The sequence below is a fragment of the Anolis carolinensis genome, chromosome 2 (assembly GCF_035594765.1).
Source record: "Anolis carolinensis isolate JA03-04 chromosome 2, rAnoCar3.1.pri, whole genome shotgun sequence".
Lineage (NCBI taxonomy): Eukaryota > Metazoa > Chordata > Lepidosauria > Squamata > Dactyloidae > Anolis > Anolis carolinensis.
The window spans coordinates 101,037,172-101,064,635 of NC_085842.1; the positions used below are offsets into that span (position 1 = coordinate 101,037,172).

Genomic DNA, 27,464 nt, shown 5'->3' on the forward strand with positions numbered 1-27,464 from the left:
TGGCCAATATGAGAAATAGGTTAAACCCAGCAGTGCTCTTCTTGCTTTGATATAACATGTGCTCCATAGACACTAAAAGTAACAAAAGACTTTCTTGCTTTTGGCATCCCTTGAAAAATTATTTTCCTTCCCAGTTCTCACCAGATATGTTTGCTTCTCCTTTTCCTAGAAGGCTTATATCTTTACATTCCTGCTGAGCTCCAGACTCTTCATTGAGCCTCATGAACTTTTGTCCCGAGTTTGTCACAAGTGCATTGAACAGCAACAACTAGATGACCCAGTGCTGGATAAGGTTAGTAGGTTTGATGGCAAGAATAGTTGTGAGAAAAAGGAATGGAAAATTGGCAGACTATTTGCAAAGCGAGGATGCTGTCAGAATAGACTGGGAAAAAATGTCTGATCCCCCCCCCCCGGCAATTTTCCTTTTTGCTTTCCTGCTGTCTGTGTACATCCATCCTTGGGGGAGTTGGTTGACATGTCATGTGTGACACACTTGCATTCCAGTAAAATGTCCATGCCCAGGAGCAAAGCTTCAGGCATCTGATGTAGCAGTCACTTCAGATCCCCTTTTACCTTCCTTTTCCAGCCTGTCTCACTCTTCCCAGGTGGTTTCCTTTTCATTTCTTGCAGCCTTTGTTTGAAGCCTTCAGGGTGCCAGGAGATAAGATTTAAACTGTACAATGTCAAGAGCAGATGTCACTGCAGTGCTGTCTTTCTCAGTTTTACTCAATATGTCTACTTTTTCCCCTTAGGTAGAGTTTGTAACCGATCTTTTCAGACTAAGTTATCACTGTCAGTTCTACATAGCAGAATGCAATTGCTTATTAACCATAAGGCAAACCTATCACAGGTTTTCTGGGCAAGGTTTGTTCAGTGGGATTGCCATTACATTTTTCTGAGGCTGAGAGAGTGTGTCTTGCTCAAGGTCACCCAAGGACTTCCATGATTGAGTGAGGATTTGAACCTTGGGCTCCAAACTTGTAGTCTGATTCTCAAACTACTATACTATCCCATCAACTTTAATATAGCTACTTTATATTTATAAAAGCAAACTTTATTTATCTAGCCCGTTGTTCTCCCATGCAGTGTGTGGGTGTATGGGTAAGCATAACTTTAGGAAAACAAGAATATGGAGAGAGGTTTAAACTTTCTCTGTCCATATAATGTAGTTCTATTCCAGGTGGGTTTACATGGCTGCTTCCAGATAAAAAACTGCCAACAGAAACATGAACAGAAACAATGGTTTCTTGGCATACTACATACATTAATATTTGGTCCTTGTTCCTGCTATTAATCAAAATGTTCTTAATCAAAGTCAAGTTGATGGCTAATAACAATAACTCTACTGCTCATGTACTAAATCACTTGGTGCAGAGGAATCAGCTCCTTAGAAGAGTTTACCAGGTTCAGGAAAGATGCAAACTGTGGCCTAGGTCATAGCATTTCAGGATACTGTGTAAGATGTTTAATAAAGTTTAACTGCTCATTTACACTTCAAGGTGTTAAAGGAATGCAGTGCTTTAGAAAGTAAATATTTGAAGCAGTGTTCATGTGATATTTCAGAATTACTTAAGCAATACCTATGGTAATGTCCAAGAAAGGTGTGAAAACAATACTAAGAAAATCCAGTTTCTGTATTCTATTAAGCTCTAAACTGACCACCCACAACCTTGTGGATCTGACATGGCTATACATGTAGCTTCATCAGTGCATCTGAGAAATTGGATTGATATCCATGAATGTTCATGCTAAAATACACCAGTTAGTCTCAAATATGCTGCTGGATGCCTTCTTCTTCCCTTCCTGTCAATTTTCCCATTTTATGTACATTAAAAAAGAAAGAGAGGCACAACTGTATTTTAAATATTCAATATATTTTATACTTGGATCTTGAAAGCTCTTGTTTAGTATGTGATCAAGGGGCATCAAGCAAGCAGCTGCGTGTATCTACCAACCAAATACACTTTTACAGTGCATAACTACAGCACTGTGGTTCTACTTTATCCTCCATGGCAACATCCTATAAAATCCTGGGATTTACACTTGAAGGAGAGGCATTTAGGATTCTGGGCGAGAGCTCTCTAGTTTCTCACCAAACTACAAATCCCAGGATACGTTAAACTGGAATCATGGTGCTATGATTTGTGGTGTGATAGGGCTTTTGGACCTAATGTTAAGGAAAGGAGAAAGCGAGGGTACAGTCAATCCTCCACATTTGCAGGTTTCACTTTTATAGATTTGATTATTCATGTATTTATTCATATGTTCTTTCTAAGAATCCCTAGGTCCTCGGGCACAATTCTATAATTAACATATACCATAGAGTTGAACAAGAGGACTTAGAGATTCCTAGAAAAAACACTTCTCTAGACATTTGTAGGTCCTCCAGCATTACTCTGACAGTGGTGACCACATAGTTGCACTGGAAGACCCATGACTCCATCACACAGGCTTTCAGACCTGTTGTAGAACACTGAGAGCACAGTTCCTGGGTGGAGCCCACCAGATCCCTTCACACGACACACAACTACTTTCGGCAGGGCTCCATCCCCAACTGTGCTGTCAGCATTTTACGACAGATCAAGGAGAACACTAGAGGCTTCCCATGTTGTCATTGCCAGCAATGGGGACAATCCGGGGAGAAACCAGGCAGTGACACTTTCTCCCATGTAATGGGGAAGTCAGTGCTTCAGGCAATGCAGGGTGCAGGGCAATGGATTCCCCCACTGCCCTATGGATTCACCACAATGCCTGGTGAATCTCCCTGCTGTTGCCCACGTTTGACAACTAAATGTGATAATATCCCTAGAGATTCCTGGAGACATTTTCTCTCAGGTTAAAAAAAATCATGTTTATTTATTCACTGTTTTTTCCACTTCTGTGGTCATCCTGCACCCCTAATCCTGGTGAATGTGGAGAGCTGACCATACATCAGATGAACCTTCAGTGCCTTTCCACTCAAAGCAAGGACTTGCCTTTAGTGGCACTGAATGAGCCATTGTGTCTGAGCACATAAAACGTAAGAGTAGAAGAATATAAAGACCATCTCCATTTCCTTGACCAAACAGAGGGTCCAAGCAGGTTTTGTCAAGACCCAGGCTGCAGAGCACCAATAACCATGCACAGAGGCCAGAATCTATCTAATATCTTTATTAAAGGAATATATAAAGTTAATAAAAACAAGTGAAGAATATAGTTCAGAAGTAGACCTTTCAGGAAAGGTCAAATATAGTCCAGGAAAACAATGTCCAATATGAGATATTAGAGTCCAAAGTTATAATCCAATAACCGAAACACACACTTTGCCAAGCAAAGTGTGGGGAAATGACAGGGTCTTTTAGTCCAATGGAGCTTGACAACAAGGCTGGAAGCAAACTAGATTCTTGGCAAACAAGGCTTGATACGTGGCAACAAGAGGCAAGAAGCAAGAACGAGGTCCGTGGCAGATCCGGGGACAAGGCAGGCTTGGAACTGGAACAAGGTCCGAGGGAACTGGAGTAGCGTAGTCCACACACGATCTACTCCCGAAGCTGACGAATTGACTCCGCAAGGATTTCTTTGCGGGCAAACACCTATATAGGATCTTGTTTTCCCGCCAAGGAACACTTTCCCTGGGGAACAAGAAACGAAACCCATACTGTGTCCAGATGCATGACTCCTTAAAGTTTCCCAAGGGAAACAGACTTAATCAGCTAATTGTCTGGCAGCTATCCTGGCGCTCCTGCGAGTCGCCTCCCGAGCGCCTCTATCTCGATTATAATAATCCCGGCGAGAAAATGGGGGAGATTTCTGCTCAAGGCTTGTTTGGCTGACTTCTTGTGGGCAAACATCTTGCAGGTGCAAGGGCTCCAATTCTGGCTGAAACGGTGGGAAACCCAAGTTTTCCTCTTCATCTGCCTCAATAGTACCAGGAACGGGACTACATGGCCCATGAGTCATCACAGGTTTTAAGGCAATTCTACTATATTATAGCTTTCACTAAAATAGTTGCATTGCCTTGAAACCTGTTTGGATTGAATGCTAAAATAACCATTTGTGGAAGAAAGCAGGAAGCTTCAGTACACACAATATAATTTTGCTTGATTAAAGGGTGCCTTTCTTCTTTAGGCTAAAGCAAGGAAGCTCTCAGTTCTCATCCAGGGTTTCTATTAATATAATGAGTGTACGTGCTGTTTTAAAATAGCTTGCTTAGATTACTCCAACATTTAGAAACTCACACATCCTGGAATAATGTATAGTGAAGGCAGTCTGACCCACATATATTAGAAGTGCAGAAAAGGGCTGCAAGGGTGGGGGGAGTAAACAGTATGGCAGTTCTTAGGTTAAATAATAAATATTTTCAAAATAAAATATAGCTGTAAAAATAGGGAAATGCACATCTAAGCACTAGAAACATTTGAGATGAGGATGCTTCAGGGCATTAATATTTTAAAGTGCATATTTTGAGGAAAATATATTCCCAAATGTGTGTTTTGAGAATAAATGTATCTTCAAATGCAAACAATTTTGTGAATTTAGGCAAGTTTTAATTTGTGTTGGCCCAGCGTTAATCTTACCATTTTACTATGTGGAAGAGAAGGGGATTCTCTAACTTGAGAGTTAAACTCTAATGTTTTGTGCTTTAAACCTGTTGAAATAGTTGACATATTGAGTTAAGCCTCAAATTTTGTGGCTACTTTTGCTTTGTCAGAATAGTTTAATTTGGTCTTTTGGTGTTTCCCTATGGAACTTGCATTCCCATTTACATCATTCTCAATTTACATTGTGAGTCCAGGAACGTAATCTCAGTATAAATCGAAAGACATCTGTAAACCACTTCCATTAGTGTTGAAAGTGTAAACATGGGTCTTGTCAGTGGGATGCAAGTGCAGCTATAGAACATTCTTGGTAATTTAAAACCCAATGAATCTTATTATCACTGTACTTGCCGATAGCAATTCATTAGTGTTTTATCTTTCAATTTTAGGCACGGATCAGGAAATTTGGGCCCAAAATTCTGCAGCTATTGACAGAATGGACAGAAACATTCCCATATGATTTTCAAGAAGAAAAAATGATTGGGTGCTTAAAAGATATTATCCACCGGATAGCTCCATGTGATGAGGTGAGCATTTAGAGATATACTGTAAACAGAGCTCAAAAAGGTTACTTTTTGTATTACAGTTCCAGAACCCCCTAAATAATAGGGTCAGTGGCCATGGTTGTGGGATTCTGCAAGTTGCAGTGCAAAATAGATTATTTTTTTCCTTGACTGAGAACATATATTACCAGGAGTTGCTCAATCATTTTTTGTCATTGACAATTACATTCAGTTTAATGGGCCACAAATTCTTCTCCTATAAAATTTTAATATTTTTCTTTGAACAAATGTCATTACTAACAGGAACAATGATAGGGATCAGATCTTTTCCATTTTTATCTTCACCAGAAGATGATTTTGGGTACAACATATTTTTTTAAACTGCAGTTTTGTTTTGTTTTTTTGCAAAAATGATTTTCTGTGGAATGCAAGAGGCTGTTGTTCAAGAAAAATGTCCTAATATGGCTGTGTGGAACTATGTGGGTAACAGATCATATAATCATAATGATGGGTGGATTCTCTTGGTTAAGTTCAGAACTCAGATGACTGGACTGTTCCTCTTCAAACTTGGAAAACAGTTCAGAGGTTACCCTGAATTCAAGAAGACCACATCACATGCCTGATGATGTCACCAGGCTGTCATGGGATTTGATCCATCATCCAACCCTCTAAAAACACCTGCCTACTTTTCTGGCTCCCTGCCTTGGTTCAGCAGTGGCATTAGGACAGAGAAAGGGTGATTATGCAGATGGGTTCCTCTTGGGGTCTGACATTCTTACATGTTTGACATTGAAGTTAATTCAAAAAGAGAGCAGAATCAATAATGACATAGAACTCATAAAAACAATGACGGAAAGGCTAAGTGTTGTATCACCATTCTTTAATCACTCCAAGGTAACCATAGGAACAGAGAGAGATTCATTTTCATTGACTGCAGGAAGGCTGTCTGGGCTTTGGGCCACAGATGTGGTTCTAGGGTGATGGGCACTTGTGAAGTGGTTAAGTTGGTCCTTAATGAGGCCAACACAGAAGTGAGAGGCATAAGCTTCCCTTATTAATGTAAGAACCCTTTAATAAGGTAGGCTCTTACCAATTTTTAAATGGTTTTTAAATTACTCAGCAAATTTACTGTTTTCATTGCATTTGCTATGGAGCCCCGGTGATGCAGTGGGTTAAACTCTTGTGCCGGCACCAGAAGCGACTTGCAGTTTCTCAAGTCTCTCCTGACACACACACAAAATTGCATTTGCTCTCACATCAGCTCTGCAAAGTCGGCAATTTTTATTTCCATCTTACAAATGGGAATCAAATATGGAACAAGAAGTGTTTGCTAGAGCCCCACAGCAATTCCATACCAGAGTTAGGATTTAAATCCAGCTCAGTCTAATTGCCTTAAACAGCCCCTTTCTCTGCCCTTTGCTTGTTCACTGCCATTCATTCTGCATGATGAAGGAGCGAAACTGTCCCTCCTGTAAACACATTTAGCTCGAGGTCTTTTTCTATCAAGTAAACGTTACCAAGTATCAATTCTTATACATATATGTCCCATGTGGCTTGGAGTAAAGATCTCTGTACATTCTGTTCGAATAGTTAAATTAAAGAGCATCTTTTCCCTTTCATTTCAGAACAGTTCTGTTGTTGTTTTTAAAAGCCCAATTACATAATAATGTATTGACTTGATGGTAGGAGACCAAGGACAGGGCCATCCTGGGCACCCATCCTAGGGAGTGCGTTCTAACATCTGGGAACATCCACAAAGAAGGTGTCTCCTTTGTTGCCATCAAATGAGCCTGGGAAGGCAGTGGGACAGAAGTGAAAACATCTGCAGAAGGTTGCAGAGCTCTACAGTCCTTCAAACATCCTGGCCCCAAGCAGCATACAAATGGTCTTTCAAAAAACAATCCAGGGATCCATGTGAATATCAGAGGCAGAGTTATGCAGATATCAATTGATCGTTTTTCATTTTTAACTCTATGAAGTCATGAAAACGTATCAATGGGAGGTGCTGAGCATGTTTTTAATGTTTAAAATTTTTAAAAAGGAGCTACATAGATTTTCTCATTACCATACCAAAAGTCCTTTCTCATACTCTCCCTACCCTTGCCTTTTGTCCTTCCCTTCACTACCCAAAGTCAATCCAAATAAAAATCTCAGGATAAAGAACTTCAAAATTTAGTTTCCTGGGACACACAAGGAACCTTTAGAACATAGTACAGGAATAATTTTTTCTTCCAAGCAATCTTTTCAAATTAACTTACTCTGCAGTTCCCATCAGACCTGCCAGGATAAGCAATGGGGAGGAGTTATAGCCCAGTGACCTTTGGAGGGCTGCATGATACCAAGACCTAGTCTAAAGTCTTTTATTCTTGGTGTCAAGCTATCATACTCACACCGTGAACTAAAATCAGTGGTTTAAATCTTGTTTCATTATTTATTTGTTAGTTTGCTTAAAATCTGTCCTTTCTCCAAATTTGATTTACAGCATGAATTAAAATAGGTGGCAGCTAAAATCCATCCACTTAAAACACTAAAGAATGAAAAACAGGTCACATTTCAAAAAAAATGCCAAATTTGAACGATTTAAAGCATTCAAAATATAACAAAAAGAGCAGGAGTGTCCCACTCACCATTAAAAGTCCATTCAGCACTAATCAAATGACGTCCAAAAGAAAAATCTAAATAAAAATATCTTTGCCATCTAGAGTAAGGAGTGCAGGCAGAAAGAGACTCTTCTGGTTTAAATTTCCCAATTCCACAGTGATTTTGAAAAACAAAATCCAAGGTAAAGAACCAGATAGGAAATGTAAATGTTGTTGGCTCTTTAGTACTATTTCTTAATTAATTAATTGATTGATTGATTGATGCTGTAATTAATATTAATAAATAATATGTATGCTAAAATTCTAATCTAAGTCAATTGCTTTGGTTTGAAAAAAGTCTCATTTTGTTGGATAGGATTTGATTTAATAACTTAATTGGCTTTAATTAGTTCCTATCAGAACTCTAAGATTTTGGAACAAGCCAAATCCATGCAGTTTTATGAGTCTGAATGTCTTAGAATAATAGCTTTCTTTGTGAATGCTTTCATTTCATATTCAGATAGCCATGGCTGTTGACTGTAAAATTTAAATTATTGTTGTCATGTTTATTTATACCCTATCGTTTTGCCAAATCTGACTTCCAAGGCAATTGACACATGAAAACAAGTATATTATAACTAAAATATATAAAATATCAAATAAACCAGTAAAACCGAATTAATTTGGAACAAACCAGGATTTCCCTGGTTTGTTCCAAATTAATTAGATACCCAATTAGAGCTGGGCCTTCCTGAAAGACCCAGGTCTAATGGGGTGTTGGGCCTGTGCAGATTCACTACCAGGTACTCCTAGGACTACCCAAGGCTGAGTTCCCATTGCCATCTTGTACATTTTAGGCTTCTGGAGCTCAAAGGTGCAGGATGGCACCCACCCCCTGCCCTCAAGCCCCAAAATTACCCTGCAAAAATAAAATAAAACTTACCTGGCCACTATAACTTTCCTCCTGGAGCCCTTCTGCCGAGAGGAAATGACACACCAGAAGATAGGGAGGAGGAGGGATTTTCCTGCTTGCCCTCCTCCAGTCTCCTGGTGCATCATTTCCTGACCCCAGAAGGGCTTGAGAAGGAAAATTATGCCAGCCAGGTAAGTTTTATTTTATTTTTACGGGGAAATGGGTGGGCTTCAGGGTGGCTCCTAATTACAATCGGGATGGCACGTAGACACCTCCTCTCCCCCCCCCCCCAGGAAAGCCCGGGGTTTGTGGCCGGCATGGGGACTCAAATCCGCACCAAAGTGTTCTTTTAAAACTCGCTTTGGTGCGGATTTGGGGTCTATGTGGAAGCACCCTTAGAAGAAGCTCCATTAGGCTTAGCCTAAAAGCTGGTCATAACAAGCATACCATGGTAGTAATTCATTTATAGATATCATTCCAATGAAATTATCAGTACTATATATATTTAGCTGGAGTAAATCCTATCAAAATCAATGCAGTTTATTACTGAGCAGGCATGTATAGGATACTGCTCTTGGCATGGTAAATATTCTCAGTTCTATATCTTCTAGTATAGTTATTGTGTTTGGAGCTTCATGATTCTTCCAGTTTGTTTCTTCATGAAATAAATACTTAAGGTAAGCTGTATCAATTGCAATATCATAAAATGTGATGGGATCTCTATATAGGATACTAAAAGCCATGCAATATGTGATATGGTTTTACATTGGTCACAGATACGTATTTTGGGAAAGAAAATGAGAAACTTTTAATTCTGACATCACTAATCAGAACTGCCACTAATTACTATGCCGCTAATAAATATCATAAGAACTTCTTGTTTTGTTTATTGCTGTATTGTTTAAGATTGCATTTAGCATATTTCTGAGTTACTTGTCTACTCTGAACTTTTTGAGAACTGAAGACAGTTTGCAGTGAAATCATTGAAACAATAAATTGTACCCTTTCCAAACAAAACTTACCTGGAACTTTGTTTTAATGATGTGTCGGCATTGAATTGTTACCAATTGTACGCCGCCCTGAGTCCCTTCGGGTGAGAAGGGCGGGATAGAAATATTGGAAATAAATAAATTAATTAAACAGTTAAATACATATATTGCAATTAAACAGGGAAATGTTTAAAAATCAATGGACATCATTAATCACCAAAAACTGAGTAAATATATATATAATTTTTACCAACCATCTAAAGGTCAATATGGTTACTAATCCATCATAGAGATGGATTTTAAAGAACAAATATCACAATAGTGGTATCTCTGGTATGTATATTGGCTTTTACTATGAGTAGCATTGCACTTACTTTGGTATCATTTCTTGTCCATCTATTTCTGGAATGAACACCATGAGCAATATACAGTCAAACAGTAGTTGTGAAACCAACATTGCAAGGGCTTAACATATATCATTAATGTATTTATTTTTTACTTTGACAGCCTCCTTTACTCAATTCAAATATTTCAGATTGAAATACCAAGACACTTAAAAGTCATAATTGCCATCACAATTTATTTTGAATAAATACAGAATATTTCAATTAATCATGTTCAAGTTAAGGGTAGTAATATTAAATTGGTGCAAGGTTTCTTTTTGCTCCTTTTTTGCCCTTGAGTCCTAAAGAAGATTATACAAGAAAAACAAACAAATCAAAAAGGACTAAACTGGCAGATGCCAATTCCTTTATCTGCTGCCTCTGTGTTGACTAACAAGGAGCTTGTATTGTGGCCTGTGGGTTAAACTGTGGTTTAGGCCCATTGTACACATTCTTTGTTTGGTTGAAGATCTTGTGGAAGACTGCCATGGGATGGAGTTTAGGGTGGAGCTATAATTAAGCTGGCTGCTTGTTTTAGAACAGTTTGCTTGAAAATAAAATTCTAACCCTTTGCTAGTTTTATATGTTTTCTAGCCTATAGTTCATAAAGATTTTTTTCTGTTCTTTTTCTGTGTTCCTGCCTCCTTCTTATCCTCACTTCAGGCTTATTGGAAAAAGATGAATCAACTTCTGCAAACCCTGAATCAAAAACTTGCCACTCTTAACCATGGGCAGGAAGGGATGGTCAAGATCAATGCAGCTGTCTCAGATAAGGTGGTGGCTTTTAAAAGTAAACCTCCATCTATTCAAAGAGAAATGCTGAGTGTCTGCAGTGATCCTTACACCTTGGCCCAACAGCTAACACACGTGGAACTGGTAAGTGGAAAGCAGTACTTTGAACATTGACTTTTACAGCTTCATCACACTTGAGCATGGATCCACTTTAAATCCAGTTTGTGGCTCCTGAAGAATTCTGGGGTTTGTAGTTTAGTGAGGACCAGGGCCTCTCTGGTTGAGCAATTGAAATGTCCCTCCCTAAACTTCAAGCCCCAGAATTCTGGAGGAGAAACTGGATTTAAAGTGGATCCATGCTGTAGTGTAATGAGCTCCTTAATTATGTAGAAAGCCATTGTCCATAGAAATTCCAGCCGCAACCAAGAAAACTTCACTATAAGAAGAATGTTGCATGTATTCACTCAGAAACCAATCTCACAATCATTGCAGTGTCTGGTAAAATGTTCAGTGCTATGTCTGGACAGGTTGCTTGGGATCATGCCTGATGGTGTGGATAATATTCTTAAATCAGTTCCTCCCACCACATGTAAGCATAGTCATATTGACTGGCAATATCTAGCAGAGGTGGATCAACATGATCCAAGGGGAGCAGCCTTTTTTGAATGAGATTGTAGAACCCTCTTTCCTAAAAAAGGAACTCCTAGAATCCGGAGGTCTGTAAGGTTGATTTTTGTGTGTGTATGTGTGTGTGAAATGTTTTCAAGTTGTGGGTGGTTGAAACCATGGATTCTGTATCCATGCATCTGAGAAGTTCTTGGAGAAAACAGGTTATCTTGACTTACTTCACTCTGACAGAGTACTGAAACTGCCTTGGCTTCTCTGGCTGATAACTGGCTCTGAGTAAAAGGCATGAGGAACTTATTTGATCCTCCTGTATCTCTTGGTGGTTTTCAATATCATGGTATCTGATGTGACAGGTTGTGCCACATGGGAGTGAAAGAACCCCTCAATTCTCCACATTATGTTATGGTGTCACAGTCATTTATTCCACGAACAAGGCTGCATCAGTCTTGGTGAGCTCTGAGTGAGGGGATCCAGTGGGATCCCAATTCAAAACTCATGGGCTAGAATCTCATTAATGTGCCTTCCCTTTTTCCATGGTGGCATAGTCATAGGTGTTGGTAGGCAAACCCTGCTAGCTCCAATCCCTTACTTCTCCAAGACTTCCTTCACAGCCCCTGCACCGTCTGAATGAAAAACAACTTGCTTCCTTCTCAGCCATTATCCTACACATCAGAATAGTTGCACCATCAGAATGCCAGGAACATGTAGGAATGGTTTATGTGGACACAGAAAAGAGCTTGAAAGAGTTAGTCTTTTGGACTAGAGTTGTTTCTGATACAGATACAGCTTTTAAAATGTTTATGTACAGCAGCAATGAAGAAAAGGGTACAGAATAGCTTAGGGCAGTGCTTCTTAGGTGATCTGATGTGGGGACTTTTTCCCAATGTACCAGGGATTTGCATTGTATTTATCGCTATGGACTACAATTTTTCCCCTTGAAACTCTCTGTGGACTGTAGCTGATGTCTCAATGGACTAGCACAGGTCCGCAGACTACCACTTTGTGCAGCACTGGCTTAGATTAAATCATAACTCATGTTTTCCTAGATGCAAAAAACCCTTAGATTCCCTTTGTCCATTAATTGAGGACAAAGAACCACAGAGTTGCCTTGTTGAAGTCATATGACTTCCTCTGCATGTTGGACATCAAGCAGGATTGTGTAACCTGCAGCCATGTGAAGACCTAACTGTGACCTGGACCCTGCTTACAATGTCACTTTTTTACTGCCAGTAAGGCTTAATTTTCCCTCCCAAGAATTTCAGTGCTTTAATCAGGGTAAAAATGTGATTTGCTTTACAAAGACTGTTGTGATCCATGTCTGTATATTCATGCCTATAGCAAGTAGTCTTGCATATGTGACATCAAAGTCAGCATCACACATGCATCACTTAAGAAGGGAAAATATTTTGAAACTCTAATCTACAATAACCCTACATGTTCAAACATAAAGAGCCTCACATTTTGTTTTATAATAAACTAAAGGCAATCTTTATTCATAAGGAATTGTTTTTATCCAAAGTGACTGGGATGCTTCCCTTCTCATCTCTGAGTGGAGAGTTACTCTTACCTATTTGTGAGTGGAAGTTATGCCTGTAGAGAAAAGGGTGTGCACCATATGATACAGCAGTAACAAAATATTGTGCTATTTCAACCTGCTAAATCTGTATGGTTGATAGTTAAGAGATGGAAATCCAGCCAAAGCTAACCCAGTGCTCATAAAACCTCTGCTGAAACAGTACAACGAGGAAGTTATTTGCATTTTGTGAAGTCTCCCAGGGAAGTATTCTGGACAGAAATACTTCTGTTCAAAAAACCACATTTTACACAAAAAATGTGTTCCCAATTATGAATTTTGTTCAGAAAACACTGCTGCAACACTGTTGTCTGCACAGAAATGCTTAATGTGTGTGCAAAAAACCAACTTGTATTTACTCACAAAATAATTCCTCACAATACATGAATATTTCTCTACACAGAGGTCTTCATTTCCTCCCACAGCAGAGAGAATGCTATGGCAACTATTCTCCCTTTCATGAAAGATAATGTGAAGATGCATGTCCATTTGGAGATATCCAAGCAATGTAAAGTGACATAAGTGATTTTAAGTATGCTCTGTTACACTGTTTCTCACTTTATCTCTTTCAAAAGGAGAGACTGAGCCACATTGGTCCTGAAGAATTTGTTCAAGCATTTGTCCATAAAGATCCTTTGGAAAGCACAAAGGTATGTTTAGTAATATTATATAACCTCTCCTTCCCTGCCCCACTATATTATATCCTGCAGTTAAGCACCTCAAAGTGTAGGATACATGGTGACTAGGGCCACACCACGGGCAATGCACCTATAAATATATTTATTTATAGTGAAGCCCATAGAATTTTTGTTTTCAGTTGCATTAAATTGTGGGCTCCCAATGATTGTGTTGTGAATAAAATGCTTGTGATCCTGAATAAATGAGTGTATAAACCTACTTTAAATGTATCTACAATTCGCAGTTTTAGCAATTTGATGCCATTTTAACTTTTGCAACTCCATCATATGGAATCTTGTGATTGGCAAGATGGAGATAATAGAATTCTCTATTGGATAACTGTAGTCTACATCACTGAACTACAACAGGCCATTCTAAGTATCCTTCACCACATTATAGATTCCAGGATTTTGTAGAATGTAGCCAGAGAGGCTAAAATAGTATCAAATTGTTAAAACTGCATAGTGTAGAGACACTCTTAGGTTTCAAAGCTCTATTATTAGATGTCTGAAGATAAATTTGTGTTAGAATAAAGTGGTTAAAAAAAGAAAATAGAATGCAGCAATCTCAGTAGAGAGAAATTTATCTTCTGCCCACCAGTGTCTATGGAAATGCAAACAGGGGAATGAATTACTTCATGCAGTATTGATGCACAGATAAATCTTCAAAAGCCACCTTTGGCATGTGACCAATAAGAATAATCAAGATACAGAAGCAAAAATAAGAGTGTTCTTCAAACAGATGTGTCCAGAAACCTTGGCATATTTATCTTGAAACACTTTATCTAGGAAATTATGTTTAGCTTCAACACATTTTAAAAAATAAGGGGGTTATATTATTCTGAATGTTTGGGTCAATGGTTGGAGGGAATGCAGATCCTTTTCTTTCTACAGTCATACTTGGTAACTTTACTGCCTCAGCAAAAATGACTTGAAGTTAGCAGGAGACTTGCAGCATCTGTCAACCAGTTTCCATTAGGATTTAAAAAGCAACATGGTGTGCATTTGCTCATTATACAGCTTGAACTGAGTTAGGGTGCTTAGTTGCTATAGTATTTGTTATGACTATGAGAGAAGACTGCAGTTTTCTTTCATTGACTTCCAAATAATTTGGAGGTCTTTGTAGATTAAGGGCACCAGGCTGCAATCCACAAATATATACTATGTCTTTAAATCCTTGATGCTACCCATCCTCTCATAGGTCTGTCATCTTCCCTCCTCCCCAGTTACTAGTGAAGCTCATACTGGACTGCTTTTCAGAACAGAAAACAGGAATGGTATCAGGAAATGGAGGGGGGACACAGAGTGAGAAATTTAAAATAATATTCCTCATCACATGCTGAGTTAGGGAAAGTGAAATCTAGATCTCTAGACTATAACTTAGAAAATCCTCATATTACAGTTCAACACTCAATATATTATTCCCCTTCTAAAGTGTTTTACATTTCAGGGGAATAACGGCTTTTAGAAGCAACCACTTGCTGCAGACCTCAGCTTCCAAATCAGCTTGGTTTCCTTTCTGTGTTGCTGCTAATAGGCTCCCTACCTTTCCTTGAATTTTATTTTATTTTATTTTTGCTTGGGTGGGTTTTGAAATACAAATTCACACGCAAAGTTGAATTTTGTCAGGCAGGCAGAGGAGCACAGAGACATGCAGCTGGTCAGGTTTCAAGCAGTTTGTCAGCCCTATGCTCTCTGCGTTTCCTCTAGTGGCAGGGTCAGATAAGAGAGAGACTGGAGACCTTTGAAGGGAAAAGAGCCCATATGAATGACAGCAAGGGCAGACATAGGCGAACGAAAGCCAGCCATCAGAAACCAGGGGACACAAAGGCCACCTATTTTGGTAGTATCCCTTGTGGAATTTGGATCCAAACAGCAGGAGAATGTTGGGAACTGACAGACGAATGAGCAAAAACTTCTCCCTTTTAAAGTCCTTGGTGACTTCATGAACAGGAAAGGTTCATCATACATAGGTTGCGCCATTATTGAAAACACTGCAAACCTTGTTTGGTCCAAACTAACTATGGGATTATCCAATAAATTGCCAGGAGGTTTAGGTGTGTGATGACCAGCCACTAAGGCCCCTTCCACACAGCTGAATAAAATCCCACATTATCTGCTTTGAACTGGGATATATGGCAGTGTGGACTCACATAACCCTGTTCAAAGCAGATACTGTGGGTTATTCTGCCTTGATATTCTGGGTTATATGGCTGTGTGTGGAAGGGCCCTGAAAATATAAGGGCTACCGTGATCCATTTCTTCCAAACAGATTCAGGGGAATTTAAGTATGTGTTTTTTATCAGTACATTTGAAACAACATGTTTACAGACCAAGCACACTTAAAACTATTGTGGTGGTGGCAGCAGCACTGGTGGGGGGATTGCCATCATTGTTCCAAATAGCCAACAACTTTTTTTTGTAAAACAACACAACCTGATTTGTATTCCAAGAGCTAATGAAATAGAGGAAGATATGCACTTCAATAGGACTCCTTTTTCCATACAATTAGATGGATTTAATGCTCTATACAAAGGTAGCCTGGAGCTCAATTGGGTTGGTTTTGATAATTTAACAGCTTCTCCAACTGGTAGCCTTACTAGTTATTAGTTTCCAGATTGGACTAGTAATCATAATGCTAATAGCTAGTATTGGCTATCTTGATCTTTTGTTTCTTCAGCATGATATAGACTGGTGGAATTAAATTCAAAGTATTAATGTTGTCTAACTCATTTAAGCACAGGTTTAAAGAGGTATGCCTAACAGGTTCATAGTTGTATCAGATGTTTTGGTTCAACTAAAATACAGCAAAATGGGATGAATTGCCTCCTTTAGCATTCTTATTTAACTTTTCACTGTTATTTTGTTATTGTTATGAGTGTGTGTGTGTGTGTTTGTAAAACAAACTATAATAAAAATTATGCTTTAACCCATAGATTAGAATTGTAGTTTTGATAGTCTTACTACTCAGTGACATACATCTATATATGTATATATATCCAAGACATAAAAATATATAATTTTCAGCTGCGTCAGACCATGTTAAGAGGGCAGGGAATGCCTTTAATGGAAAATAGCTGTAAATCATAATTTATTTCATTTGTACATGCCAGAAATAATCATTTCAATTTTGTTCCCTGTTCAATATGATTGTAAGAACTTTTGTGCATTTTAATTGTTACATTATCTGTGAATTTTTTTTTGTTGAAAAACCTTTTTTCTGCTCAAAACTGTATTCTATATGATTTTTTTTTACAATTGAAGTCTTCACAATGCAAAAAAAAGGGGGGGGAGTTTTGTACTGGCTGACAATTTTATCAACAGTACTGATATCTGAAGTAGCTCTTAGCAAGGATCAGAAAATTATGAAGTATTTTGTATATCTCTATTTCAAATATCATTTTTAAAACATATGTTTCAGATGATTTACACCATCATACTGAATCTCAGTCCAGTCTCAGGGAACATCAGTAGGTCCGTATCACTGGCTCCATAATGAGATGGATCAGCTGGAAGTCATTATGACTTAGGTTTTTCTGCTACTGTGCACTGAAGTAGTTGTGAAAGTGATATTTATTTAATTTGCGAGTGCTTGTTCTCCTGGCTGCTTACATTATAAAAATACTTCCTTCTCCATGTGAATTCCTCCATCTCACAAATCCCCATGTCCCCCTTTAATCTTCTTTCGCCGTAGGATACATTTTCTGCTGTACAAATATATTTGCAAAACAGATCTCCCAAATGGTTCTTTTTCTGATATTAACCCATGCATGAGAGCCCCCTTTCCCCTACATAAAACCTTCCTCTCCATTCACCCATCTTATCCTAGGGCCATAAATTGTAAATTCATTTTAATGAAAGAAAAAATAAACATTTCTTGATACCTCCTGGTAGCTGGAAACAGGTCTTTAAGATACAGAGAGAGAGATACATAAAATCAGTCCTTTCAGACAAAATGAATGTGTTCCACTATCATCCCTCAAGAATTTAGGCTACAATCTTGAACACAGTGACCTACGAGTAAATCCCATTGATTTCAAGGAAGCTTGCTTCCAAGTAGACATGTATAGAATTTTTCTGTGGGCCTGCAAACTAGAATTCATTTCCAAGGAGAGTTCTTAGTCCCATGCAATTGCCTGGTAACCGCTGTTGAAAGACCACATGTCACAAGAAGGACATTTTTTCTGATGAATTTTGCTATCTGAGTGATTTGTTTCGCAGCAACCAATGAAACAGAAATAGGTCAGAGATAAAGAGATTAGTAGTGAAGGTATCATTCTTTCAAAGGCAGAATATGAAATAATATTATTTAAGGCAGACAATATTCTGTGCTGTAAATCTTTTTTCTTGTTCCTTCTCTTCCTCTACAACATAATCAGATATTTTACTTCATGCAAGACAACATTACAAGCAATCGCATTTGCTGAACTCTATATACTCTTGGAGTCAAATCATAAACTAAATACATATTACAAGGAAAGGCGCGCTTGTCTGATTTTATTTTCGCCAGAGTTTTGTTGCTCTTTGCATATTGCAATATCCTGACTGTTAATATCCTAGTGAGTGCAGACTGGAATAAATTATCTTGTGACCAACTGCTGTAAAGCAAAATACAATTGTCCACTATTCTGATTTGATTTACAGAAAAGGTTGAGTGTTTGCGTGTGTCATTGTGTATGTATTGTCACCTGTTAATTATGGCGATCCCATTAATTTCATAGGTTTTTCTTAGGCAAGGAATGCTCAAAGGTGGTTTTGCCAGCTTTTCCACTATATTAAGCTCAAGTCCTCTACATACCCATCTACATTTAAAGCTGAACCCCGCATATCCTGTCCGTGTGTTTGTGTGCATAAGATTTCACATAAATATATATTCTATTGATGATTAAAAACACTTTGTACTTAATATCACTTTTAAAAAGCTAATCAGAATCTAGTTTATGTGTCACTTTAGTCTTTTGTTTTCCAGCCTTGTTTCAGTGAACAGAAGAAGACTAGTAACCTCGAGGCCTATGTAAAATGGTTCAATAGGCTCTGCTATCTTGTAGCAACAGAAATTTGCATGGTAAGTCAATAAGTGCAGCCATGTTACATCATATGCCTGAATACATATCTTTCAGATTAAGCATTGGAAGATTTATTGTTCCATGATTAACCATGCTGTTTATATAAGTTGACCTTTCCTACTCCAGAATTCAGAATTCTAATATCCAAAATACTCTGAAGTCCTAAATTATCCACCTGGGTGGCTTAGATAGTGACACCTTTGCTTTCTGATTGTTCAGTGTATACAAACTTTGTTATATGCACAAAATTATTGAAAACATTATGTATAAAATTACCTTCAGGTTATGTCTATAAGGTAAATATGGAACATAAATGATTTTTGTCATCTCATTATACACCTATATGCAAATACAAATATTCCAAAATCTGGAAAGAAAATTCGACACAGTTCTGATTCTGAGGATTTCAGATAAGGGATGCTCAACCTGGATTAACTTTTAAAACCAGTAACGTGAAGTTTTAAGTTTATGCACTCTGGAACTCCCTCCCTAGGGAGATTAGGTTGGTGCCCTCTCTGTCCTCCTTTAAGAAACAACTGAAAACTTGGATGTTTAGTTTGGCCTTTGGGGAGACAGTCACTGGATGACCAGCCTCATTATAATTCTATAATTTTACTAGGTCCCTCTTATTTGGGTATTTTAATCTGATGATTCTATCTTAATATTTCTGCTGCAGTTCCCTCACCTATGAAGTTGACTGAATTGTATTGGTGGTTGTTTGATATTATTACTGATGTATTAACTCTTGTTTTATTACCTTATTGTGTTTTAACCTGTGTATATTGTGCTAATGTATTTATGTTGTTACTTTTGTGGACTATGTTGACCGGGCTTTGCCCCATGTGAGCCACCCCGAGTCCACGCAGGGAGATGGTGGCGGGGTATAAATAAAGTATTATTATTATTATTACAGAAGAGTACTGCAATAAATAACAAATGATAGAAAAAATGGAGTTGATTCATTGACATTGAAGTTTAGACAAGTGTGTCTTACAATGGTAGAAGTTACATACAGTACAAGAAAGAAAGTATGGTTGTTGCTGGCAAAACAGAGGCAGAAACCTGTCTGCCACAATCTATAACATTTATGGTTAGTCAACCCTTTCAAAATGATAGGTAAGCACTGGATGCTAACCTCATCTAATTAGGAAGATGAGATCCTCTCAGCTAATGTAATACCACGCCATGTGACACAAACAGGGCTCACCCCAAGTCTTATTCTGGAAAACGTGTAAGGCCGAACAGTTTCACATTCTTATTCTCATCTTTCAGGGACTTGCAATGTACTGCTTCCTCCTGGCCCTACAACCCACCTTCCCCTCACTGCAGCTTTTACACCATGTTCTTGAAGTAAAACTGAAACTAAACATTTCTTCTTCCCTTCAGTTGCCTCCCCATGCAGACCTAGTGCATTTCTTACTAATGTGACAATACTTTGGCCAAAAAAACTTTAATACAGGGCAAAACTCTCACAATTTACACCTTTTCAAGAAAGGTGTCTTTTTGCTTCTGAAGATGAAGCCTGGCCATAGTTGCAGAAATTGGCTTCAAGCCCAGGAAAAGTTACAGTAATTATCATTTTATTGACAACTAGTTATATAAAGTGTCCCTGGAATTAATAGACTTTATTCTACAAGTTTATGAGTGTATACTGGGTCATTGCTTTGGGAAAATTGTAAAGGTATAATTAGTTTGGGTCATACTCTCTATTGGAAATGTTGATTCTGCAACCTGGCAGCAATGAACCTCATTAATCAAACTACTTGAATGGAATTTTGTATCTTTCTGCAATCGATTGATTGAGATACAGAATAGAGCATCTCCAGCATAAAGCACTGTTATTGCTTGTAATTTTTATACCTGTCTTCCATGACAGTTGTATTTATCTATTTGCAGCCTGCCAAAAAGAAGCAGAGGGCACAAGTCATCGAGTTCTTCATTGATGTTGCTCGCGAGTGTTTTAACATAGGAAATTTTAATTCACTGATGGCAATCATATGTAAGTATTGGTGTTATTTACCGATGTGGTCCCTGATAGGTAAAGGGGTTTCTGTTTGGGAATCTTTACTCCATCCATCATCTTCCACTTTTTCTTTTCCTTCCAGCTGGTATGAACATGAGTCCAGTATCCAGGTTAAAGAAGACCTGGTCAAAAGTGAAAACAGCCAAATTTTTTATTCTTGAGGTAAAATGCTGGGAATTGTACATTTGCTGCTAACATGTTTAAAAGTGAATATTCAAGGACCAAGTAGAAAAATGGATTTTGCATGCTGTCACATTCTGGATGGGGTACGAGATGTAAAGCAGAAAAGATCTAATTGATAAAAGAGCCAAGCTACACTGAATGTACAGCTAGCCCTTGGTATCTGGCTGGGGTTTGGTCTGAGGATCGCCCATAGATACCAAAAATCCATGGATGCTCAAGTCCATTTACAGTAGAGTCTCACTTATCCAACACTCGCTTATCCAACACTCGCTTATCTTACTTTTTCTGCCAGATTTGTTGTATAACATGATGCTTTGGTGCTTAATTTGTAAAATCATAACCTAATTTGATGTTTAATAGGCTTCTTCTTAATCTCTCCTTATTATCCAACATATTCGCTTATCCAACGTTCTGCCGGCCCATTTGTGTTGGATAAGTGAGACTCTACTGTATATACAACAGCATAATAAAATGCTGCCCCTTATCTAAAATGATCTTGAATTCCTATATCAGGAGAAAGGAAGGATAAAATGGACCTAGTCTTACTAGGCTAGTTTTAGGTTAGCTAATCAGGCCTGTACATTTCTTTGAGCTTACTTTAAGTAGGACTAATACTGGATTTAATCTGTAGCATGGCTTTTAAGGGATTTTTCATCCCAAAATAAGACCTTGATCTGAAGTGACTTGGCTCTAGCAGAGTGTTGCCTTTTAATCAAGCTATAAACATGGTGAGGTAAAGCTATTCCAGACACTTTTTGATCTAATAATGGATATTGGGGTTTTTTTTTCTATCTCCAGCATCAAATGGATCCTACTGGTAATTTTTACAATTACAGAACTGCTCTGCGGGGAGCTGCCCATCGGTCCCTAACAGCACACAGCAACAGAGAAAAGGTAGAGTTCAAGATTAGTGGCTATATAGTCTGTCTCTTAGATATAGCCTTGAAAGCCTTTGGATTTGATCTCATTTCCTGCATGAAGCAGATGCACATCTCCTTAAGACCAAGGGTCACAAAAGCTTAATGATGTGAAATAGTGTTATTTTTGAAGACGTGTAGATGACTCTTTTACTTTATCTGAATGTAGCCCAGAATCTAATAACAGGTGTTTTCAAACCTACAGCTTATGCTCAATATCCAAATATTAATGTTATAAATATTTTATGCATAGCAGACAAAAATCAATAAAATGGGATTACTACTCATTTAAAAGTGCAGTATTATTCACTCCTCATCCTATATCAAAGCAAGCTTTATGATCTTTTGAACGATAGTTATAATATAGTTATTGAATGTTTCTTGGTCTTCCAATAAGCTGACTAAAATACAAAGGGGTTAAATTTTCCATATTAATTCAATGAACAATGATGACACGTTTTTCCTTAAAAGTTAAAAATCCCACTTTTGGGGCATTAGGTTGTAGATTGCTTTAGGAAGCAGTGTATGTGTGCGCGCACATGAACACACATACTGCTATTTGAAGGGAAGTGCATTATTACATCACGAAGTTGCATTTTTTTTCAGGGAAGTGGAAGAGATGAATATCTGCAGACCTTAATTGACTATCTGATTTGACTTGCAAATCTCAACACATTCAAGAAACTACAGTAAATGCTGCTCACAGTAGACTACACATTCAATGTGTTATGCATTCCAATGGACTGTTGTCAGGGAGTAACTGTGTGGAGAATTTAATTTAGAGCAATGCAGAAGAAGAGAGGCAGAACTGGAAAGTTAAAAAGGATGCTCTGTCAATGCATATTTGCAACCTTGACTCTTTGGAGTCCAGGGGACGCAGTACTGTACAGTTTTGTGTTGCCCTTGCTGTTATCCTTTCCTATATTCCATCATGCGTTCATTCATGCATTACTTTATTTATTCCTTCCATTTCTATTTGTTTCCAAGCTAGCTAACAAAGAAGTAAGAAACTCTAACAATTAAAAATGTAAAATTAATAAACAAGAAAATAGCAAGACAAAGCATTTGCTGATCTAAACCTGATCATTGTAATCTTCATAAGTAACACGAATTAATACTTGATTTCAAAGGAAATTTGCAAACACTGTGATTGCCATTTGAAAAACATAGGCATTCGGATTTGGAAATTACCAGACATTTTCTAAGTAATAACAGAGTTAATACCTCTTGCCTAACCAGCTGTAAAAGAGTCAAGCCACTGAAATTAGGGTGTGGTGGTTGTGCAATGGGAATTGTATATATGTTGTAGTTATGCTTAGAGATGGGAAGGTCTAGAAAAAAATTCAGAAAAATTGGGGGGGAAAACAGGGTTTTTCCTGGCTTTTTTCCAAAGTCACTTTTTTTCTGGAAAAATTGAAAAGTGTGTGGAATATATTCTTTTCCAAAGATAAATAATATATCTATGACATGGTATCTGAACTATAGAACATGAAGACTTTAACAAAAGATTTTTGAGACTTTGTTTCTACACTTTTTTTTTCAATTTTTCTGGGGCAAAGTGGCTTGAAAAACTATGAAAAAGGCTGTTTTTCTCCTCAATTTTCCAGTTTTTTTACTGGGCTGAGATAGCAGCTTTTTACCAGTGCCTTAAGAGAGCTGGTAGTTTGTAAAAAGAAAAAAGATTTATGATGAAAGGCTATGCAAGTGAGGTATGCCTGTAAGTGGCATTTCTTACTTGTTGAAGCGTCTTGAAAATCTCATTGTAGTAGTCAATCTCTGGGATTACTGGGGAATGAATTGCAGTTTGTCATGTCTTTGCTGATTGACAGGCAAATGTAATTTATAGAAAACACACTAGATAGTATGTATAACCTGACATAGGGTCAAAATAACCAAGCAAACAGCCTGACATGTTCCCTTGTGACTGTGAACATATTTGAGTGAATCCCATTCTGTGTGACCAGTTTTCATGCAGATCATTACAAGCCATGCTGCAATGTAGAATCAGAGAGGATTGTAACTTGTTAACAGCTCTGTAAATTGTGGCACCACAATAATTTCATTTTTAAAAAATTAAAGTTGCATTTGTACTAGCAGGTGGAATTAGAGGGAAAGCAGGTACATCTGTTACTTGCTCTCTGCTGTGTCCTGAATGCTTTAGCTTCAAAGACGGCACAGTCACTGCTAGGATTTTTGTGGGCTTTTTTGCCTCCTATTTTTTTGGATACTCAGCAGACTGCTCAGCATGCAAGTGCCATAAATAACTTGAGAACATTTCCTGCCAAACCAAATGACTACTCTTTCTCCCCCCCCCTCTCCTTTTTAAAACTCCGTCACTCTTTCTCAGAGCTTTCCTCTTCTCCAAGCAATAGTACCTTACTGTGCACTTAACAAGGCAGTTCAGTTCATTTGCAAAAAGACCTGCAGATATCCTTAAAGGTTATGCCCACCTAATGTAACTCATTCTTCAATAGAAAATGTAGCACCTGTTGAAGAATTCAAATGTCCTCTCTAGGTGAGCTTAAATTCTTGCAAGTGAACTTTGTACAGAGTTTTATGACTGAAGAAGAGCTTGCTGCAAATGGCTCTTGTGACTTACAGTGTAGATGAAGCCATAGTGAATGCATTGCTCTTGCTGCTGAGCATAGCTTGTCAAACTTACTTACAGTATTTATATTCTTACAGTATTTATATTCCGCCCTTCTCACCTTGAAGGAGACTCAGGGCGGATGATAATGTACACATACATAGCAAACAAAAATTACTTCCTTCCTAGTCTTCTTCCCTTACTAACCTCTGTATAGTTCTATGCTTTAAAGAACATCTACATTAATACAGTAGAGTCTCACTTATCCAACACTTGCTTATCCAACGTTCTGGATTATCCAACGCATTTTTGAGTCAATGTTTTCAATACATCGTGATATTTTGGTGCTAAATTCGTAAATACAGTAATTACTACATAGTATTACTGTGTATTGAACTACTTTTTCTGTCAAATTTGTTGTATAACATGTTTGGGTGCTTAATTTGTAAAATCATAACCTAATTTGATATTTAATAGGCTTTTCCTTAATCTCTCCTTATTATCCAACATATTCGCTTATCCAACGTTCTGCCGGCCCGTTTACATTGGATAAGCGAGACTCTACTGTACATGAAAAGTGTCTAGTGTGAAAGCAGTGACATAGACTTCAGTATTGAGAAACATTGCTCTGGACAACCACTTTCAGCAGTTTCATGTATATGATATACAGCTCTGGGAACAAAATTAAACCAAAATCAAAGATTCAAACAAGAGTTCCCTAGCTCCACTTCCTGGGTTTGATTCTACATGATGGAATAGAATTGCTGTAAAACAGTGCCTTCAAGTCCCACATCATGAAGGAGACCTAGAAGGACACTATGGATGATGATGTCAGAATTGGCAGACTGGGCAGAACCATCAGGAACACACTCCTGCATCCAGGTCCTAGTAGAGGTTATCCACCAAAGTGACCAAAGGTGTCTCTGTTACATAGCCTGGCATGAAATCAGATTGAAATTTACATCCTGCCTTTCTCGTCAGAATAGTAATTAAAACTTGCAGGATTTTTTAAAATGCTGCCAAAACAATTTACAAACATTGAAAAGGAATAAAATATCTCTATTATTGAAAACATGTTTAAAATGGTTTTAAACACTTAACAATATTTAAAACATGTTTAAAATTAAATGATAAAATATTAAACAATAACCAAGAGATCATTTACACACACGCACACAACCACTCCATAATTAAGAATCCAAATGGCTGTCTACATAAATGTTTTGCCTGCCAGTGAAAAGAGATTTATGAGAAGATATCTGGGGCCTTTTTGTTAGGTGTTGTGCCATGTTAAATCACAAGTATCTATTATTCATTATGCTTCCTTATTTGGGTGCAATTGTTAACATTTTGTAGCATTGCAAAACCTCATTATATTCTTTGGCTGTTTCCTATCCATCTGTCTATTGTTGGAAGTTAATCTGTTTATTTGCAGAAATGTTCCTGTTGCTGAAACAATCTTATCTTTGCATAAAAATTGATGCTACTAAAATATTAATGGGATATAACAGTGTAACCTTGGAACACATTTAATCTCTATGGAATTAGCTCGTCAGTGTACAGTATGCAGGGAAAATTTGTTCAGTGTTGCAGTTATTGTATGGATTGTTAAAGTCATCTTTTATACCCTGTCTCCTCTGGGCCTAACTAGTATTAGGTTTTCTTCATTACAGTATTGTACTTTGAAAAGTTAATCTTTCTTTTCTTCTTGTGAATGAGCTGTTCTTTCAGGCATAAAAAACCAGAAGTGCAAAAATAATAGTCATGTCATTCTCTTCACAGATTGTGATTCCATTCTTCAGCCTGCTGATCAAAGACATTTACTTTCTGAATGAAGGGTGTGCTAACCGCCTTCCAAATGGGCATGTTAATTTTGAAGTAAGCAGAGAGAGAAAATTTTCATATACAGGGCTGATAGGTTCCTTGTCACTTTCTGCTTATCTTTCAGTATGATATGACAAAAATCATGACCCTACAGAAAATAGCAATTTCCAAGAATTTCTCTGAAATTCAAACACTAGCAAATCCTCTTCATATAAACCTTTTGATACATGATGGTAAGATCCCTGTATCCATGAGGAATACATTCCCAGCCAAATTGTGGCTATGTGAAACTGTGGATATGTTAAAATACCATTAAAGTACCTCACTTTCATAGAGTTGCATTGGAATTCCTAAGGACATTCCTAAAGAAGTATCTCTCTGGGGTCCCTAGATAAGTTCCTAGGGAGATATCATCTATGAATTTTCTTGGTCCTTCAACACAGCTCTGTGATAAGTCCCAAGGAAAGCATACCATGGATTCATCTGGAAGACCTAGAAAATGCCTAGAAATGTTTCCCAAGTGTAGGTAGTGAAACTAAAGTTATGGGTTCGACAGTTATGGGGGTTTCAGTGTACTTTATATGAAGTAGCTCTGCTAATGCTTCATATGTTGTTTTCTTTCTAAAAGACCTCTCTAAAGAACCATATGCCAAGCCCCACATCCACCAATAGTCCATTCATTAGTGTAGTAAGTTTGCTCTGGGCTTTAATGGAGCTATCAAAAAAGCCAACTTTCCTTTTTAAAAGTTGGTTCAGAGACTTAAATGGCTTCTTTAAAGTTTAGAGTAAAATCCAGAGTGGATTCTCCACCAGCTTAAAGGGAGATCCACCCTGCTGCTACTGACATGATTATGATATTTTCCACAGCCCATTCTTACTGTTAACCTGAACCATTTGAAAAACCTCCCAAAGAGGATTGAGAGGTTAGGGTATCCTCCCGAAAAAGGCATGATTTGGTCCAAGGGGATAAAGTCAGAAAGTCCCTACATGCAGAAGGGCTTTGTGCTCATGTCAAGGGTTTTATGGATCCCTCAGCAGAATTCTCCCATTACCACCTCTTTTTTAGTCACCTGATTTCAATGCACTTGGCTTCTTCAGGATGTAGCTATCATAAACCTGCACAGCATCTGTTAGTATAAACAGCCACTCACTATGCTCATCATCAGTCAGTCCATAGTCAAAGCCAAAGCAGATTCAAACACCAAATCATGCAGGGATAATCCAATAGGCGTAGTCAATAGTCCAGTCCAAAAATTCTCACCAACACATTCAAACTATACGTAATCCAAGGTCCAAAGTCAAGGTCTAACA

The 27,464-nt window shown here is 37.9% G+C and overlaps 1 protein-coding gene across 2 annotated transcripts in view; it reads left to right on the forward strand.

The window, feature by feature from the left end:
- Nucleotides 1–27,464, forward strand: part of rasgef1c (RasGEF domain family member 1C) — a 122,460-nt gene that overhangs the window by 75,021 nt on the left and 19,975 nt on the right. Inside the window, exons 3-11 of one of the 2 annotated variants that reach the window (XM_062970308.1) lie at nt 170–292; nt 4,967–5,104; nt 10,608–10,820; nt 13,452–13,526; nt 18,508–18,618; nt 20,516–20,618; nt 20,725–20,804; nt 21,624–21,719; nt 26,112–26,207. In XM_062970308.1, coding sequence (XP_062826378.1) covers nt 170–292; nt 4,967–5,104; nt 10,608–10,820; nt 13,452–13,526; nt 18,508–18,618; nt 20,516–20,618; nt 20,725–20,804; nt 21,624–21,719; nt 26,112–26,207 — 1,035 coding nt within the window. The remainder of the gene's footprint in view (nt 1–169; nt 293–4,966; nt 5,105–10,607; nt 10,821–13,451; nt 13,527–18,507; nt 18,619–20,515; nt 20,619–20,724; nt 20,805–21,623; nt 21,720–26,111; nt 26,208–27,464) is intronic. The other variant, XM_003217468.4, reaches the window with a different exon arrangement.